This window comes from Calypte anna, chromosome 6 (genome assembly GCF_003957555.1).
Source record: "Calypte anna isolate BGI_N300 chromosome 6, bCalAnn1_v1.p, whole genome shotgun sequence".
In the NCBI taxonomy this organism is placed as follows: domain Eukaryota; kingdom Metazoa; phylum Chordata; class Aves; order Apodiformes; family Trochilidae; genus Calypte; species Calypte anna.
The window spans coordinates 28,564,273-28,581,193 of NC_044252.1; the positions used below are offsets into that span (position 1 = coordinate 28,564,273).

Consider the following 16,921-nt stretch of genomic DNA (forward strand, 5'->3'; position numbering starts at 1 on the left):
CTAATCTGCTTTTGGTATTGCCCAAACTCTTTCTGTCTTGGCTTCAAGAGATGCCCTACTTGGAACTACACTGACTTCAGTGGAAGCTGAGTAATCCCCAGCAGCAGATTTCTTCCTCAGGCACATATGGAGTCTCCTTAGGAAGTGCACAAGTGACCTAAAAATGAAGCAGGAGTTGTATGGGCTGCACAGCAGCCTGCAAGCCTTTGGGCAAGATTCCTGGGTGATCCCACATCCTAGAGCTTGATGAAACCTGAGAAGCTGCACATATGGTTGATGTCTCTTTTGCTCCTGTGTGTGTATGAAGGAGCACCCAAACCCAAGTATGACCACACCTGCCCTGTCTCACTTCCAACATCAATCAGGATTCTCTTTATAGCTGTTTTTGTAAAAACACTAACACCCAAAAAGAATAATTGGTTTTACTGTATTTTATTTGACATGGTTGAAGACACACGAACACTCAAGATACAATCCAGACAAGTTGTGAACAGCTCCAAACATCAGTGAAATCTGAATTTATCTTGCACAGAGGTGAACAAGACCACAATGGTTGGTTTTATAGTATAGGTTAAGACTATTTCAAGCAGGTGAGTACTGTGACTTTATGCCCAACAATTTTATACTATTCATCCGCTTAAGCCACTTCATATCATAAATATGCAGCTTATCTTGGCAATTAAATCTCTGCAATATATAATTAGCCTTCTCATAATAATGCATTAAAACTCCTGTATATAAATATTGGTATATTCATACCAATGTAAACCATCCTAACCATCACTGCACATTTATCATAGTCTAGCACAATTCATCATTCTAGCACAAGTAGCTGCTAACTTTCAGCCTAGAGATAAATAACTTGAACCCAAACTTGCAAGTTGCTGCTCAGAACAGAACTTTTGCCAAGGCCTCCTGCTTTCTCCAAGGACAGCAGGCCTTGTCTTCTCAACATCTAGTTGCACAATGTCATCTGAAACCCCTACCAAAAAATGCTCTGCAGGCAATCTCCTGCAGAAGTATCAGAATTCCTATTCTAAAAATGACTCATTTCCTAATAAATTTCATCTTCATTTTACAGCCTAACATCCTTTATCCAAATGGGCATCCACATGCCACTTACAATGTAAAGCTGTTTAAGTGGGTTATAGACTATAGACCACAGCATAATATTCTACTTACAATTCTAATTCTTTAGGAAGACAAACTAATTTTCCATTCTTAGATTTAAAGAGGACAAGAAGGACAGCTGGGAGCTTTTTCAGTAGTTCAGTGCTCTGCAAAGATAAGCTTGAGAGTTCTCTCATCAGACTGAATGAGCAAGTGCAAAAATATGCAAACTTCATATTTTACAGTTACAGGAGAGTCATTTCAGCAACAAGCCCTGCTTGGATCCAGAAGTTATCTTAAAAAAGGGGAATATGAAAGTGCAGCAAATTGCTACTGTGAAGGGAACCATGCTTCAGAAGAGCTGCAGAAACTACCCTGAAGGGATTCCCTGCAGAAAGGCTGAAAAGAGCACGAAAATCCTGGGCCACCTGATCCTGCAGTTCAACTCCTCTTCAGGGGGCAGAGGAAAGTTGAAGTCATTTATTAGACCAAATTCTGTGTTAACTTAAGGCCACTGGAAACAAATCTGTGCAAAATTGGACCGATTCAGTTTAACAGAGGATGCAGACACCAAAGCCTACTTTTTAAAATTTTGCCTTTTGATGGGTGGTAATGGTAGACAGAGACTGGGCATTACCTGCAGCTACAATAAATCTGTGTTGCCTGCCTTTGGAAGGTAGTTCTATGTTGGTTTTTTTTTGGTTGGTTGGTTGGTTTTCTTTCACTAGAGAAGATCCTTAAAAAAAAAAAACGAAAAAAAAAAAATAGCAAAGAAGCTGTATATCCAAGCTGTATATTTAATTTTTAACTTGGTTTTACAGGAGGATTCATCCATTATTATGATGAACTGCTGGAGCTGGAATGGTCACCATCTGAAACAAAGAACTTAAAATGCCAGCAACATACTAGTGCATCTGTGTAATATGCTTAACTGGTACGACTTGCATTGCAGGAAGAATGTTGTATTCTCTGACACACCAACATTTCTTTCCTATTATTATAAGATCAGCCTTTTACATTTTGTATCTTACCATCTTTAAAAGCCTGTAATTACAGAAGCTGATTGAGAAACTATGTTATTTAACAGCTGAATGAAATCAACAGAGGCAAAGAGCATTTTTATACAAGAAAATAGCACTGTAGAAAGAAAGAGTCTGTACAATATTTAAATATTGTATATACATAAAATTATATTGTTCATAACTCATCTTAAAGTTTCTCTTGTTTGTAAACCATAGAAAGCAACACACAAAAAAATCCCAGTATTTAGCTTTTAAAGCATTTAGCAGGCAGCAGGAAACTGAATGCTAGCAAGCACACTTTGTAATTACAGAAAGTATCCAGCCAGATACTGTGACTAGCATTCTCCATAGTCCTTTTTTTTTTTTTTTTAAAGCTGAATGCAGAACAGATTTCACATTCAACTATGGAATTCTGCAGAAGACACAAAAACCCAATGGCAAAATGCAGTAGAGCAGCTCTGCAGCTCTTTACTGTGGCAAAACTCCAGGCTAAACACAGAAAGCTTAAGTGCAGAATTAGAACATAATTTAGTGAAATAACTGATGAAGCTTTCATTTTCTAAGTGTCAGTAATGGATTTAACTTCTGCTCAACTTATTAGAAATGAAGGTTTAGTTTAACAGTTGTTAAACACTGTAAAACTTCAAAAATGTAATGAATTCCAGCAGGTGATCAGGCAGCTCTGTATAAATATTCTGAAATGTCAGCTCTTTAGGATGATTCTACAGGTTGGTACCAGTCTGCCAGAGGAATCTAGACTCGAATCTGAAGTTAATTCATGGCAGACATAGATTACAGCTTTCAGAAGTTATCTCCCTGCAACATTTTATAAAATAAAATCTCCTCTGGCTGCAGAAGCAGCTTCCCAGGTGAACATGCTTAAGAAAACATTTCCAAAAAGTTATTGTTTGGAAGAGAGATGCTACCATGACCCTCACTGTATTTCACTGTAGTTTCTATTGTGTGCTAATAGTCATGTAAGGAATGGTTTATGTAATACTGTTTGTAGCTTATTTCTCTTGGCTTCTGCCTTCTACTTTACTATACCCAGAGACATATCCTACTCTTTTACAAGGTTTGCTACTCAAAAATGCATTACAGTACTTTTGATCTTGACATATTCACTTTTAAGTTGTTTAAATCTTCCTGGACACCCATCACCTAACTGTACTTCCAAGTCTTACCACAGGGATTACCAAGGAAAAAAGTACAACCACTGGGAGAAGTGCTTGATAAACCAACTGGGCCAGAGGGATCCCAACAGGATGCAGAAATGTGCAGACAGGAACCTCATAAAGTTCAAAGGGAAGTGCAAAGTCCTGAACCTGGGGAGGAATAACCTCAAGTGCCAGTGTGGGCTTTGGGCCAACTGGATGGGAAGCAGTTTGGCAGAAAGACCTCAGGGTCTTGGTAGAGACTAAGTCGAGCATAAATCAGAAATGTGCCCTTGTGAAACAGCCCAAAGAGTGCCTCCTGTACTGCAATAGGAAGAGCACTGCCAGGAGGTCAAGCAAAAAGAGTATTCCACTTTATTCAGCCCTGGTGAAACCACATCTGGAGTTCTGTGCTTCTCAGGACAAGAGAGACACAGATGTGCTGGACTGAGTACAGCAAAGGGTCATGAAGATGATTCAGGAGGATTTGTCATGTGAGGAGAGGCCTGGAGACTCAAACTGTTTGGATTTGAGAAGGCTCAGGGAATGCCAGGAATGTATCTAAATCTGATAGAAGACAGTAAAGAAAATGGAGCCAGACTTCTGGGAGGTCTCCAGTGAAGGAACGAGGGGCAGTGGTCACAAACTGAAACTCAAGAAATTCATTCTAAATGTAACAAGAGACTTTTTTGGAGTAAGGGTTGTCAAATACTGGGACAGCTTGGCCAGAGATGTTCAGACAGCTCCATCCTTGGAGATAACTGAAACTGGACAGAGTATCCTGCTCTAGCTGACGCTGCTTAAAGCTGAGAGATTGGACCCGATGCTCCATGGATGTCACCTCCAACCTCAGCCATTCTGTGACTCTATGATTTCAGATGGAGACTTAAGTTCACAAGACTTAAAATGGGAAACAGCTTTGTTCTTATTAATTTTCTAGAGTGTAATATGGGTAATACTAACAATTTAATACAACTGCTAGGTCTGAGAGCTTTGACAATAAAGGCCTCGTTTTCAAATTGGTGCAATCAATATTAGATTCCTGATACATATATTCTGAATCTAAGTTTAAGGATTTCTGAGGAATTTTTCTTCGGTGGGATCTCAGAATACAAAAAACTCAATTCCCACTTCTTAAGTCATTCAGTCATTCCAACACTTTAAATTTTGAAAGCACAGAGCAAAGTCATAGAATTGTTTTGGCTAGAAAAGACTTTCAAAATCATCAAGTCCAATATTTAACCTAATAATGCCAAGGTCACCACTAAGCCATGTCCCTAAGCACCACATCTACAAGTCTTTTAAATATCTTCAGGGATGGTGACTCTACCCCTTCCTTGGGCAGTCTGTTCTAGTGCCTGACAATATTTTCAGTGAAGAAATTTTTTCTAGTACCCAATCTAAACCTCTCCTGGGACAACTTGAGGCCATTTCCTCTTCTTTTATCACTTGTTACTTGGAAGAAGAGACCAACACTCACCTCACTACAATCTCCTTTCAGGGTGTTCAAAGAACAAAATACTGTGCACTACTATGTTGTTCCCATTGCCAGAGGATGGTACTGCTTAAATTGATGCCCCACATAGATACAGCCCCTACAACAATCATGTGGGTTAGGGTGTTTCTTGGGAAGAAGAAGAAAAAGAGTAACATAGAGATTGTGATTTTTAACTAATCTTCAGGACCCAACAATAATCAGTATGTACTTAATAAAGGTAGATCATAAGCATGCTTGAGTAACTTGGGAACTTCTACCTCTGGAACTTTCGTTCCCAAAATTTTTTAAAGGTCTTTCAAAATCCAGTCTTTGGTCATCAAAGAGCACAAACACGATGTACTCCACCTTACTAGCTGTTCTCATATAGCCTGCTGAAATTCAAGTTGATTACGTGACATATGAAAGTCAAAAAATGGAATAGTGGAAGATCAGTCTCACGAACAGGCTGTGGTGGGGGAAAATGGACCGTTAGTAGTTTAAGAAATCAATACCAACTTTTACACTTTTAGAGGTGGCAACATCAATGGCCATGGCTTTGATTTCAGTGTCCCCGAACTGCATAAGTGTTTTGATTTCCCGTCGGTTCGGCACCGAAGCATCAGTTCCTGTGAGATCCAAGCGAAGAGTGCCACACTTTTTCACTCCAGATTCAGTGATGAAGCTGACATTATCTTGGTCTGAGCTATAGATATTGATCACTATTACTAACTGAGAAGGTTTGGCAGGCGTGTAACTGCGGGTCACAGTCTCTCCAAGGGCTACAGATTGGTCAGCTGAGATAAACTTGTCAAAGACATCAGTGCACCAGCGTGTGCCGTCTTTGATCAGAAGCTTCTCTGGTGGGTGCTTCCCTTCCACAAAACGATTGAGCACACCCACACCATAGGTGAGAGGAGAACGCCGTACTTTGATGACAGCAGGGTCTAGACCAAAGAGAACAGCTCCTTTGAGGATTGTGAGCCCCACATCCTGAGGAATGATGACTCGACACCTCGAACCAAAAGCACTCTGGACAGCTTGTTGGAGTAAGGGGGATTCAGCGAAGCCACCCACCAGGAACAGGAACTTGACATTGGTCACTTCTGGCTTATCAAATACATCACCTAGACAGAAACAGAGCCCGTTCAATAGGGAAAAATCCACTGGGACAAGAACAATGCAGGTAAAACTCCTAACGACTAAGTCCACCAAATGTTCCATGCACACGCATGAAATCTGAAACTGCATCTATGCTCACACTCAGCATGCATTAGCTCCACTTCTGTAGTTATTTCTATGTACCCTCTTTCCCTGTGAATAGAAACTTACCTCAAAGCATAAAATCTTTCTAAAGTACCACTTAAAGCAGAATTTTTATTTAGCTCCTACCAGTAAGGATTTCTTGGGAAAGAAATCCTGCCAGTTACATTATGGGTAGTAGGAAAATGCATTATCTTTCCACCCAAAGTATTATTCCCAGACCTAGCCAATTCACATACCATTTATTGTATTCCTGATAGGTCACCCCATTTTAAATTCATTTATTATTTCTGACCCTACCATCTTAACCACAACTATTGAAATTCTATGTCCCTCCCTCCCTGCTCATGTATAAACTGTTCTCTGCTAGCTGGCTTACTAAGTTGTAACCTAAAAATTTACCTAATAATTCCTCAGATACAGTGGGAAAAGCTGGATATTTCATTCCAAACATGATCCAATTAGTGCTTTTCAGTGTGTAGAACACCACTACTTTCCTTAGTACATATTTTATACTCCACTTGACACAAATCCAATCTTTCACCAGGAAATCTTTAGATAATAATTTTCCCAATGAGCCCATGCCACTTTCCATTACTGGAGAAATAAATCCAGTGCTGCTTGGGCCATGTTTGGAAGTACTTTTACATGATGCATCATTTAATATTTGTGTTTTACAGATGTCAGTGATTAGAACGGTTATGAAAAAATTGACCCTCCACGAAGGAGAATTCAACTAGAAGTCTTAATAGAAAGAATAAATCAGAAACTAGTTATTTCTCTGGCATTATGCAATTGGTGCTTAAAACAGGAAAAAGAAAAGCAGGACCTGGCTTGGTCAATGCATTTCAGCCTTCTGAATGCCTGCATACCTGGAAGCACAGAATAATTGAACCTTCAGAAGTAACAGGAATGAATCTCACTCAATAACTGACACTAGAGATGGGTAGGAATACATATTAAGGTTATGTCCCTGACTTTTATTATTTTCCTAACTACTTTGCAGAGAACTACAGGTTTCATAATTAAATTCCTTGCCTATGTTTGGTGCATACCAGGAGTAGTTTAATCCCAGTTACTGGTTTGAAACAGGAGAGCAATGCTCCAATTTCAGCTCTGCCAGAAAGTGGAATTACATGCAGATACATACTAAGGTGCTGAACAATCTGGTCAATTGTAGGTTTGAAAAGAGCATTCATTGCATCCGGGCTCATCCTCAGCATTCCCTGAGAGGACCACTTTACAAAGTCCACACTGGAAAAGAACAGTGGAGAAGGATGTTAAAACATTACAGTTGAGTTGTAAGAAACAGCCAAGCACTCACAAGATACACTAAACAAATAAATGAATGAGCTTAAAGAATCTGCACGCATTTTGCTTGGAAGAAAGGGCCTCACTTCACCCTAGTCCCAAACCAACTGCAGCAATGTGAAACTACGAGGGAGAATTGTTATTTTTGCTCGTCTAATTGTTGTTTTCTTTGCTTGATTGCTTTCTGTTGCCTTCCCAGTGCTCAGCTGCTTCCTGAACAGCTGGCACTCAATCCAGTGCTCGCTCATCTGAATCAGCACTGACTCATTCCCAGAAGGGCAACATTTAGATTACAGCAGTCGCAGCCAAAGCCACTGGAAACACACAAGGAAAACAAGGATGGGAAGCCTCGGGAGGCAGAAGGGAGCACAGCATTTTTAATGAGGCATAACATTTATTAAGTGAATGCAGGCAAGATGCTATTCCAGCACTGATGCATGGCCCTATAGCTCAGTAATCTCCCCTGTAGTCATACACATTATATGTCACCTTTATACTATATCCTGTTATGCAAATAATTTCATTTTATTTGAAGGGATCATTTAACACTCTATCCTGTTTATACTCTATCCTGTTATCCAAATAATTTCATTTTATTTGAAGGGATCATTTAACATTCCCACTGAGATTCACCACTAAGATTATTAATAAGAAAGCAATGGTCTTCTGAGGGGGAATATTTCCAGAAATTTTTAATGACTTCAGAACCTCAGTCTCATTTAGGAAGTGGCTCCAAGCTGGACCCCAAGTCATTCAGGTTCCAAGCACATTTACCAACAACTTTAGTAAGAAAGCAGGAGTTTCAGCCTTCATGCTACAGTCAGTGTTCATTGGATCAAAAAATGCAGAGAGAGGCCAATATATTAATGTACTAAATGCCACATATCTGTTCTCCCATTGTCTCAGATCCACAGTGTCCTGTAGTACCTGACTCCAAAAATGCAAAATGCTCACTTCTACTTTCTCCTCACTTCCATTTGCTATCAGTAGTTAATTCTGCATCGAGTTGGGTTCAGTCAGCTACTCACTTGCTTTTCCTCAAGGCATGTTCTACACTGTGACCTCGAAACTTCTTGTAATAGTCAATGAAGGAGAAAGGCAGGGTGATGTTTAGTGGATTAGTCCTGTCTGGAGCTGCTGCCCGTTTACGGGACTCAAAGGCTATCATCAGATCTACCCAGGCAGCAGGACGTTTGATTTTAAATTGCTCAATAAAATCTTCTCCAAATATTTTACACAGGAGCTTTTCAAATTCATAGTCCACACCTAGAGAACCATATGGTCCACCTGTAACACAGAAAAAACCCACATCTTTAATATCTGAAACTGCTTACTGGATTTCAAGTTGACCGAACACATCAGATTGACACTACTAGGACTGCCATGGGTAAAGGGCTACAGGAAAAGGCATCTTTTCCTAACATAAAATAGAAATATTTGTCTATAATAGAGACAAATATTTGTCTGTAATAGAGAACAAAATCTTACCTTTGCCTCACTTTTACTCCTATACCATCATAGCCACTGTAACACTACATTATAAAACACAGAAATATGTCTATTAGACATTGAAGAGCAAACCACCTCCTTGTCCACACATGAAAAAGTGTGAGTTGGAATCACATTTAGTAGACAGACCTGATGTACAGTGTTCTACTTGCCCTTACCAGGTTGTTTCTTGAGGTAGTCTTACAGCCACCAAGACTGAGAATGCTTGTGATGGATCACACATGGAGACTAAGTCAGGATGGAGACAGAGGAACAGATAATAGGTTTTCTCTTGTGGGTAACAGCTTAGTAATGGGACACGGTCAAAGGGGATATGGAGTTCAGGAAGGGAATACCATTCAAGGAATTGTACTTTATATCTTTACTGTGGACTCATTATAGTCTATTTTTCCCAGAGTATTACAGATCCCCTGTTACACTTCCTGTGAAATTAGTGGAATATATAAACTGTCCACCTTAAATCTGGGAAAATCCTGTTCTGCCAACAGTCACTTTGTGATGATCTTGTTGTGACACTTGGCTATTCATTTCCACAGTACATCTCTGCACAAGTTACCTCTCAAAAGACAAGAAGATGATGACCAGGACCATGTCAGGAGGCCATGACCTGACTGGGAGTAACACAAGAGATGGCAATTTCTCACTCTCACAGTGTGATATTTACCACCCAAAAGCATCAGAAGCATGAAGTGATTTACCCTTGTTGGCTGACCAGCAGCTAAGTTATACTAATTTTCAACCTTGGCCTTATGTCAGGAAGAACTAAATGTAGCAAATAATAAAGGAATACATTGCCTTTATTGAGAAGTGACAATATTACATCAATAAAGCAGGCAGTGGAAATATCACCTGTTGCTTTGTACAACTCCTTAAGATGTCCTTCAGGGAGCCTTATCTGGTGGACAGTTATATCCACTGTGCCTCCTCCACTGTCAACAACGATGTAACGATCACCTGGTTCACCAAAAAAATAGGCAAAAGGTATTTCTATCAGTGTTATCACAACTCCACATAGCATGGAAAACTTTGCAGAGTCACGATCACTACGAGAGATGATGAATTACTGAAAGTAATGTCTACACTTGTCTTGAATGCCTACACTGAAGACTTGGTTAGTAATTATAATGCAGTGATTGATAAGAAATAAAAAATTCAGACATCATAACTTATTGATTTAGCACAGACAGAAAGTCAATTAGTGGAACTGTTCATGCTGCTAGTGCACGTTCCAGTCTTCTACCAAACGAATGCTATGGCACTTTTACAAGGACTATTCTGAGGGAAATATCCTCTTTGCATTTTACAAATTGAATTCTTTTCTACCATCTCCTTAATAAACCACGTTTTGCTAGAGCATGCAGCACAGCAGATCAGCTTTAGTTACCAAGAACAACACATGAAGTTGTATTTTTTTCTTTTCCTATTTATAACCACTGTGAGAACAATGCCACGAGCAGCACATTTGTGGGAAATACACCATTTGCCCACAATATAAAAAGTTATATAAAAAGAGCAAAGTTTATTCAAGAGAGGATACTACCTTCCTCCAGTTCTGACCAGATCTCTCCTATGACATTTTCCACCAAAAAGGTTCGGCTCTGTCGATTACGACGGACGTGCTCCTTGCCTTGTCATTGACAGAGAAAAAAAAAAAATTAAAAAATCAGTATGTATAAGAAAGCATGAAGAATTTTCTATCATAAATTGCAGGAAACAAGTGCAAGCTGGCTGACAGATCTGTATCGTTTCTTATCAAAACAAATGAACAAAAATTACAACATTAGAATTGGGAACATTACACCATTGCATCTAGAAATAAGGGGGGAAAAAATTTTAAATTTTTATTTTCGGTCACCCTTGTCTTCCTTGATACTAACTGGATCAAAACCAATGACAGAGGGGCCTGATTTGGGGTTTTTTTACCCTGTTTTTCATAGGACCGGGTGCTCAGCACAGGCTTTGCCAGCAGGCGGCAGCCCCGCTCCGCTGCCGGGTCCCCCTCTTCCCCTTCTCTGCTCCCACCCAGTTCCTATGGTGCCAAAAATCTGCTGTGGATTTTAGGTGCTCAGGCACAGACGCCTCATGAGCCTTTCAGGATGCTGGTCTGCCTCCAAAAAAAGAACCAAAGACTGATTTTCTGAGTTAAAACTTGTTAAGGCCACATTGAGGGCTAAGCCCAACACTCCTAATATTTTAAATATACCCCAATTCATGATTAAGCATAATCTAGCAATAATATTATAACAATGGGTTAACTTAAAAGACTTAATTGCTGCTTAGACATTCAAAAGATGCAGAACAATCTGTGCAGAGATAGCAGAGCAGTGAGAGCCTTCACTGTTGTGTTTCTTAATCAACCTCTACTACCAAATGATCAAAAATCATTCCCTGTGTGACCTTCATTCACCTTCAAGGTCACTTGTATGAAATACTACAGAAGGGAGGCATCCTGTCAGGTGTGAAAATATTCTTTATGAGAATATTACCATGCAAATCACTGAATGCTTTTTGCTTCTTGTTGCTATAGCATCTGCCATCAGGAAAACCCCAACAGCTCCACATGCAGCCCATCCCTTCCCTGTAGAGACCCAGACAGGGCACATCAGCCTCACTGTGCTGAGAAAGCAGCACCCAGTCACAGCTTCAATGATGAAGAACTCAGTGACAGAACAAGCACCAGGTCTGAGTCCTTTCATTCACCTCTGTGGGCAAAACGAGAACTCAAGAGACAGCCTTGACCCTCCACAAAAATAAGGTTTTCCTGACTACTATGAACAGTAAAAAATTTGTTTTGACTTGACAGCAATAATATGGCCTTTCAGTGCTTCCCTCAGTTTACATTTAAAGGGCCTTCCTCCTTAATCTCTTCTCAGCTTGTCTTGGGTGCCTGCCATGTCTTTATGAAATTTTAATTCTAACCTGGAATTAATTCCCTCCAAACTTTGTTTTCATTAATATTGACATGAAACCTCTCTCATCCCCCATAGCTTTTACCACGCAAAGTCAAGAAGGAGAATGTTACCCCTCACCCAAGAAAAAGCCTGTTAGCAGAAATCCATAATCTGTCACATTCTGCCCAGCTTCAAAACCTTAACAAAACAGAAAAACTTTATTTTCCCAGAAGCAAATCCCTGGGTAGTCTGAAAAGGAGTTCAAGCACAACCACATGGAACTGGAATGGTTCAGGACAGGAACCAGGGGGACAGAAGCTGAGAGGCCCCCCTGAAGGGACCGTGTCCTGTAAAGGGATTGTGTCCTGTGCTTCGTGTGGGCCTCTGACACTGAACACATCTGACAAGTGCTGGCTAGGAGAGGATTTGAGAGAATGATGTAGTGACCCCACCTAACTAAAAAAAAAAAAAAAAACCAAACAAAAAAAACCCCCTCTGGTAAGTACAGGAGTAGTTGTACATGTATTAATCTTCCTGTACTCTTTTGACCTTGCAAATGTGGTAAAATCCACAAATCCATCTGAAAAATTCCTTCTGGGATAAGATAAGCACACTACCTACCACCAATATCACTGCTACTGTTGAAATGCACAGAGATGGCAATTCTCTGGATTATGCAGCAACCACATCTTACTGCTGCTTTGCTTTCCTTTTTTTTTTCCTCTCCTATTTTCCTCTGATCTGAGGTAGGATACCATGCTCAAAAATGTTTGGTGATGAAGGATCTCTTGGCAAGTGACTTACACTCTTCTCCAGTCTCTGAACCTCACTGTAACAGATCCCAGGTTAATAAATCAGAAGTGCTGTATGCAATTGCTCCTCTACGAGCAGATAAATTCATTGCTATCCCAATACCATGTGTTCCCCTGAGTGTTGGCAGTAATTAATATTTCATAAAGATGACATCAAAAAGCATCTGCCAAAATACCTCAGACTAAAAGTCTCGTTCCAGATCCAGTCCTTTAACACTGCTTCAATAATGCAGCTAATCAATCACATATTTATTTCCAGCAATTGAAAAACTGACCCAACATGAACTATCGATGTTAATCAACAACTTAATAATTAATCAATACAAATCCCAATAAAGGCAAGGCAATGAAGCTACTTGCATGCTAAAATTCAAGTCTGTGCCAACCTACCTGCTGAATCAATGCCTGATCTAATATAATTTCAGAAAATAGTTTACAAAAGCCAACTGATGGTAACGTGAAGAACTTTAAAAGAGTAAAGACGACAAGAAATGGTAAGAAAACAAAGCAAAAAAGGCAAAAAAACAAAGGGCAAAGCAAATTTAGGACAAATAATCTAAAGAAGTGAGTTAATAGAAAAAGTACCCTGTGTAAATCCAGTTCCAATGGTGTCACTTGGGCTATAACCATTGACAGGAGCCCTGCTGCTCAGGTCTATCATCTGGTGCAGACGGAGCTTTCGACAGTAGATGGAGGCAGCCTCGGGTTCCAGGGCAATGATCAACTGCTCAGGATTTTCAGGAGATGCCATTCCTGCCTGCAAGAGAGAAATGATCAGAGAAGTGGGCTGGGAAATACCAAAACCCATCAGACACTTTTCAGGCAGTGAACAAGCTTTTTTTTTCCCCAGCTCCCAGGTTTCAGTCAACCCTCCGAGGTCAAGGCACAAAGGAGCTGCTGGTGTTTGCTAAAGGTCTGGACCTGGGCAGCATCCTGCCCAGAGGGATGGCACAATGTCACAGCCTGTCAGGGGAGGGATGCATGCACTTACCACACTAAGTGCCTGACCCAGCTGTTGTTTGCATGGCAGGTGGAGAAAGGAAGAAAGTTGTTTTGAACAGCCTAAAACCTGAATTCCTACCTAAGCTCTGAATCTGCCTGCTAAGAGGAGCTCCAGCCTCCCTTAATAAATTAAGAAATACCTTTGGCATTTCCTCCCCACTTAGTTGAAGTATGCCTTCCTTTATATCCCAGATATATGCTCATGCAGTGGACTCCCTGCACCTTGTAGCTTATGAGGAATTCATGATACACTTTGCCAGTAATGCATCTTCTGACCCAAAACCAACATTTTCTGTTTCAAAATCCATTGCTTTTAAGCACATTCACTTTTATATCTTCAAAATGCTCAGTATATTCAAGGACTCAAAGTGCAATCAGGCAGGTCCCCAAATAATGACACCAAGAATAAGTATAATCTTTTATTACAAAAATGACATTTGCCATTCTTTCTATTTTACTTCTGGCTTTGCAGCCTCCAGACACATGGATTTTCTAGAAGCCACAAGTTCACATGTACCCACACCACTCTCAGAGCTGGGCTTACACAAAAATATTAAAGAACAGTTGGCAAAAACATGTTTTCATTCCTTTTCTGCCTACTGTATGATTTTCTGTTAAAGTGGATAAAAATACATTTTAACTCTGCCCAGCTTTTGGATTACCTGCTGTTATTTTTTTCAGTTAAGTGCCTGAGTGCTAAACCATTCTGTCAAACAAATACATGTATGAACATTTGTCTGCTTCAAACCTTCACTTCAGCACACTGTGTGGCTCCAGCATATCACAAAAATAAGGCAGACACACAGAGAGAATGTGGACTCTGGCTTCCCTCCTACAGCCACGCTGTGGGAATTGCTGCCTAAGTCTACACCTGCACCTAAAAACTCAAAGTAAAGCTTGTTCAAAAAGCAACACTGGAGTAAACCTTGTCCCTCACATGTACTGCCTCTGTTTTATCCAGTCCGTTTTACTAAAAAACCAAAATATATAATTTATTATTATAGTAAGCATCTTCTTCATTACTGATAACAAAAATCCAAAAAGAAAAAAAAAAGAAAAGCAACAAATAAATTCCAAAATAAGCAAGTAAGGGTTAAGCTAGTCATAGGTGCTTATTACTTTAAAAGCACACCTCATCACTGGGATTATGGTCCCTTTACATCCTTCATTGCTGCTAGGCAAAACCTTGTGCCATAGTTACATCCACTGGACCAAAGAGCATGATCTGAAATTAGGGGAATTGTCTGAGAAGGAGACTGCTGTAGAGATAACGACAGAATATCAAACTCAGAATATCAAATCTTGCCAACTATATGGCAACACATATTGAAGAAAGCATGTTTAAAAGAATGTTTACAACTAAACTTTCAAACTTTGGAAAATGCAGGTTTACAGCAGCCAGAGTAACCCTAAAAGGCATAAAAAGAGTTATCAGTCAAGCACAGGACCAAACTAGATTCTCCTGCCATCACCTCACTTGCATGGAATCATCTTGGTAGGTACAGGCTCAGATAAAGCTCTGAACTGGCACTTGGGACGAAAATTAAGTTCTTGAATTGTGCCTTAGTCCAAGCCAAATCTTTCCTCCAACAAGTCTGGGTGTATCAGGCACAAGCAGGGTGGTTTCATGGCAGCTCACTTCAACATCACTCATCTGCAGATCAGCTCTTCTACACACAAAGTTTTAATTTGCTGCTTTGGGAAGGGCAACATTCAAGGTGAATCATTAATTAGTCTCTTACAGATACTTATCTGCTAAAGAATTCAAAAAATGTATAGTGTCTACATACAAACTCATTCAGCCCTTTACTGTCTTTGCCTTTGGAAAGCTTTGCTAAAAGCCTAATCTGAATCTTGCTGAAATTTAAAGGCCAGCACTTGTTGCCCTCTCCAATAAAGGGCACAGAAAACAAATAGCTCCCTAATACCCTGCTGCAGTTTTCACATATATAAACCCATTATCATTCCCTGTTAGAGCTCAGAATCTGAGCAGCAATTATTTTTTTTATAATATGCAGCAATCTGGATGAATTCAGCATGAAGTCTGCTTCATGCACCCAGCATAAGTTAGTAGCACAGGCAAAGCAATTCTTATTCTCATGTCTAGCCTACACACTAAAAGAGAAAATTGTATTTTAAGGAAATAACAGTTTGTTGCTAAGGATATTAAAATCCAAAGGCTACATCAGAAAATATGTGGAGAGGTGAGAAGAATGGAGCTGCACGTACAAATACATTGGTATTTCCTAACGTGAGGGAGAAAAAAGAAGATTTTATTATTTGCCAACTCATCTGTACTAGGGGGAATTATGGTACAAATTTTCAAGGCTGGTTCAGCTAAAAAAAAAAACAGTAAATCATTAACACAGGTCTGGACCATGAACTTTTCCCCTTGCAACCTGCATGGCAGGAGAGGAAGGCAGTGACCTGCAGCAGAAGGGCTCAGACCCATCTTCTCAGCCCCTCTCAGTATAGCAGATGCAATTCTGGCTACATTTTCTCTCTAGGTATTATTTTAACATACTCAAAATATCTACTGAGGAAAACATTCAATGCAAACAACAGTTTTTAACAGTCCAAAGCACAGCTGATCCTAAGAGAATTTAATGAAGAAAAGGTTGGGGTTTTTTGTTAAAAAGCTTTCCTTACAAAATCCTTTCCTTACAAAAAGATTGTGTTACTTCACCTCATAAAAAGACAATACAAAAAATCTTGTACAGTGACAGGTACTGAGCATCCAACATACCTATATTTTCATATATATTTACATATAGCATGTACATAGATATGTATGGATCAATGCTGACTCTATTTGATAGCTTGGGTATTTCAACTTAGTTCCCCAGAGACAGCACATTTCTGTACATACATAGATCTACACTCATCACTGAGAGAATGGGGGAAGGGGAGATGAGAAAGAAACATGAGCACATGGGTTCTGCTAGGGAGGGATGGAGCAATGAGGTTGCTTTAATGCAGGCTCTGAGAAGATGGAGACTTGGGAGGCAGTGCCTCTGTCCCATCATCACAGGTGAGGAGCAAGGAGCAGATGGGAGACAAGTATCAAGTGTGCAGAGAAAGAGGATGAAAACAGCAAGCAGTCAACACAAAGAAATGGTGATGCATTCACTGAAAATATTAGCCACAGAAGTCTGGGAATTTTCTATATTTTACATTCCTTTCTTCCTTCCTATCTCACTTTCATGCCCTCACCTGCTGCTGCCCAAAAACTACTGTCATGAAGGAAACACCAAAATGATGTCTCAGTATTCAACATCATCCAGACCATCCTGGCAGTGAGACAGATGCATCACATTGGTTTTGCCCAGGACAGCTCATAGCAGACTTTATAAGAGAGCCAGGTCTTGACTCA

At 39.9% G+C, this 16,921-nt stretch overlaps 1 protein-coding gene across 1 annotated transcript in view; it reads right to left on the bottom strand.

The window, feature by feature from the left end:
* Positions 1-416: 416 nt before the first annotated feature.
* HSPA12A (heat shock protein family A (Hsp70) member 12A) overlaps positions 417-16,921 on the bottom strand; it is a 54,538-nt gene continuing 38,033 nt past the window's right edge. The window contains exons 7-12 of the mRNA XM_030453446.1: positions 13,132-13,303; positions 10,384-10,470; positions 9,693-9,797; positions 8,363-8,621; positions 7,174-7,277; positions 417-5,887 (exon numbers count right to left, since the gene is read on the bottom strand). Coding sequence (XP_030309306.1) covers positions 5,253-5,887; positions 7,174-7,277; positions 8,363-8,621; positions 9,693-9,797; positions 10,384-10,470; positions 13,132-13,303 — 1,362 coding nt within the window. The 3' untranslated portion in view covers positions 417-5,252. The remainder of the gene's footprint in view (positions 5,888-7,173; positions 7,278-8,362; positions 8,622-9,692; positions 9,798-10,383; positions 10,471-13,131; positions 13,304-16,921) is intronic.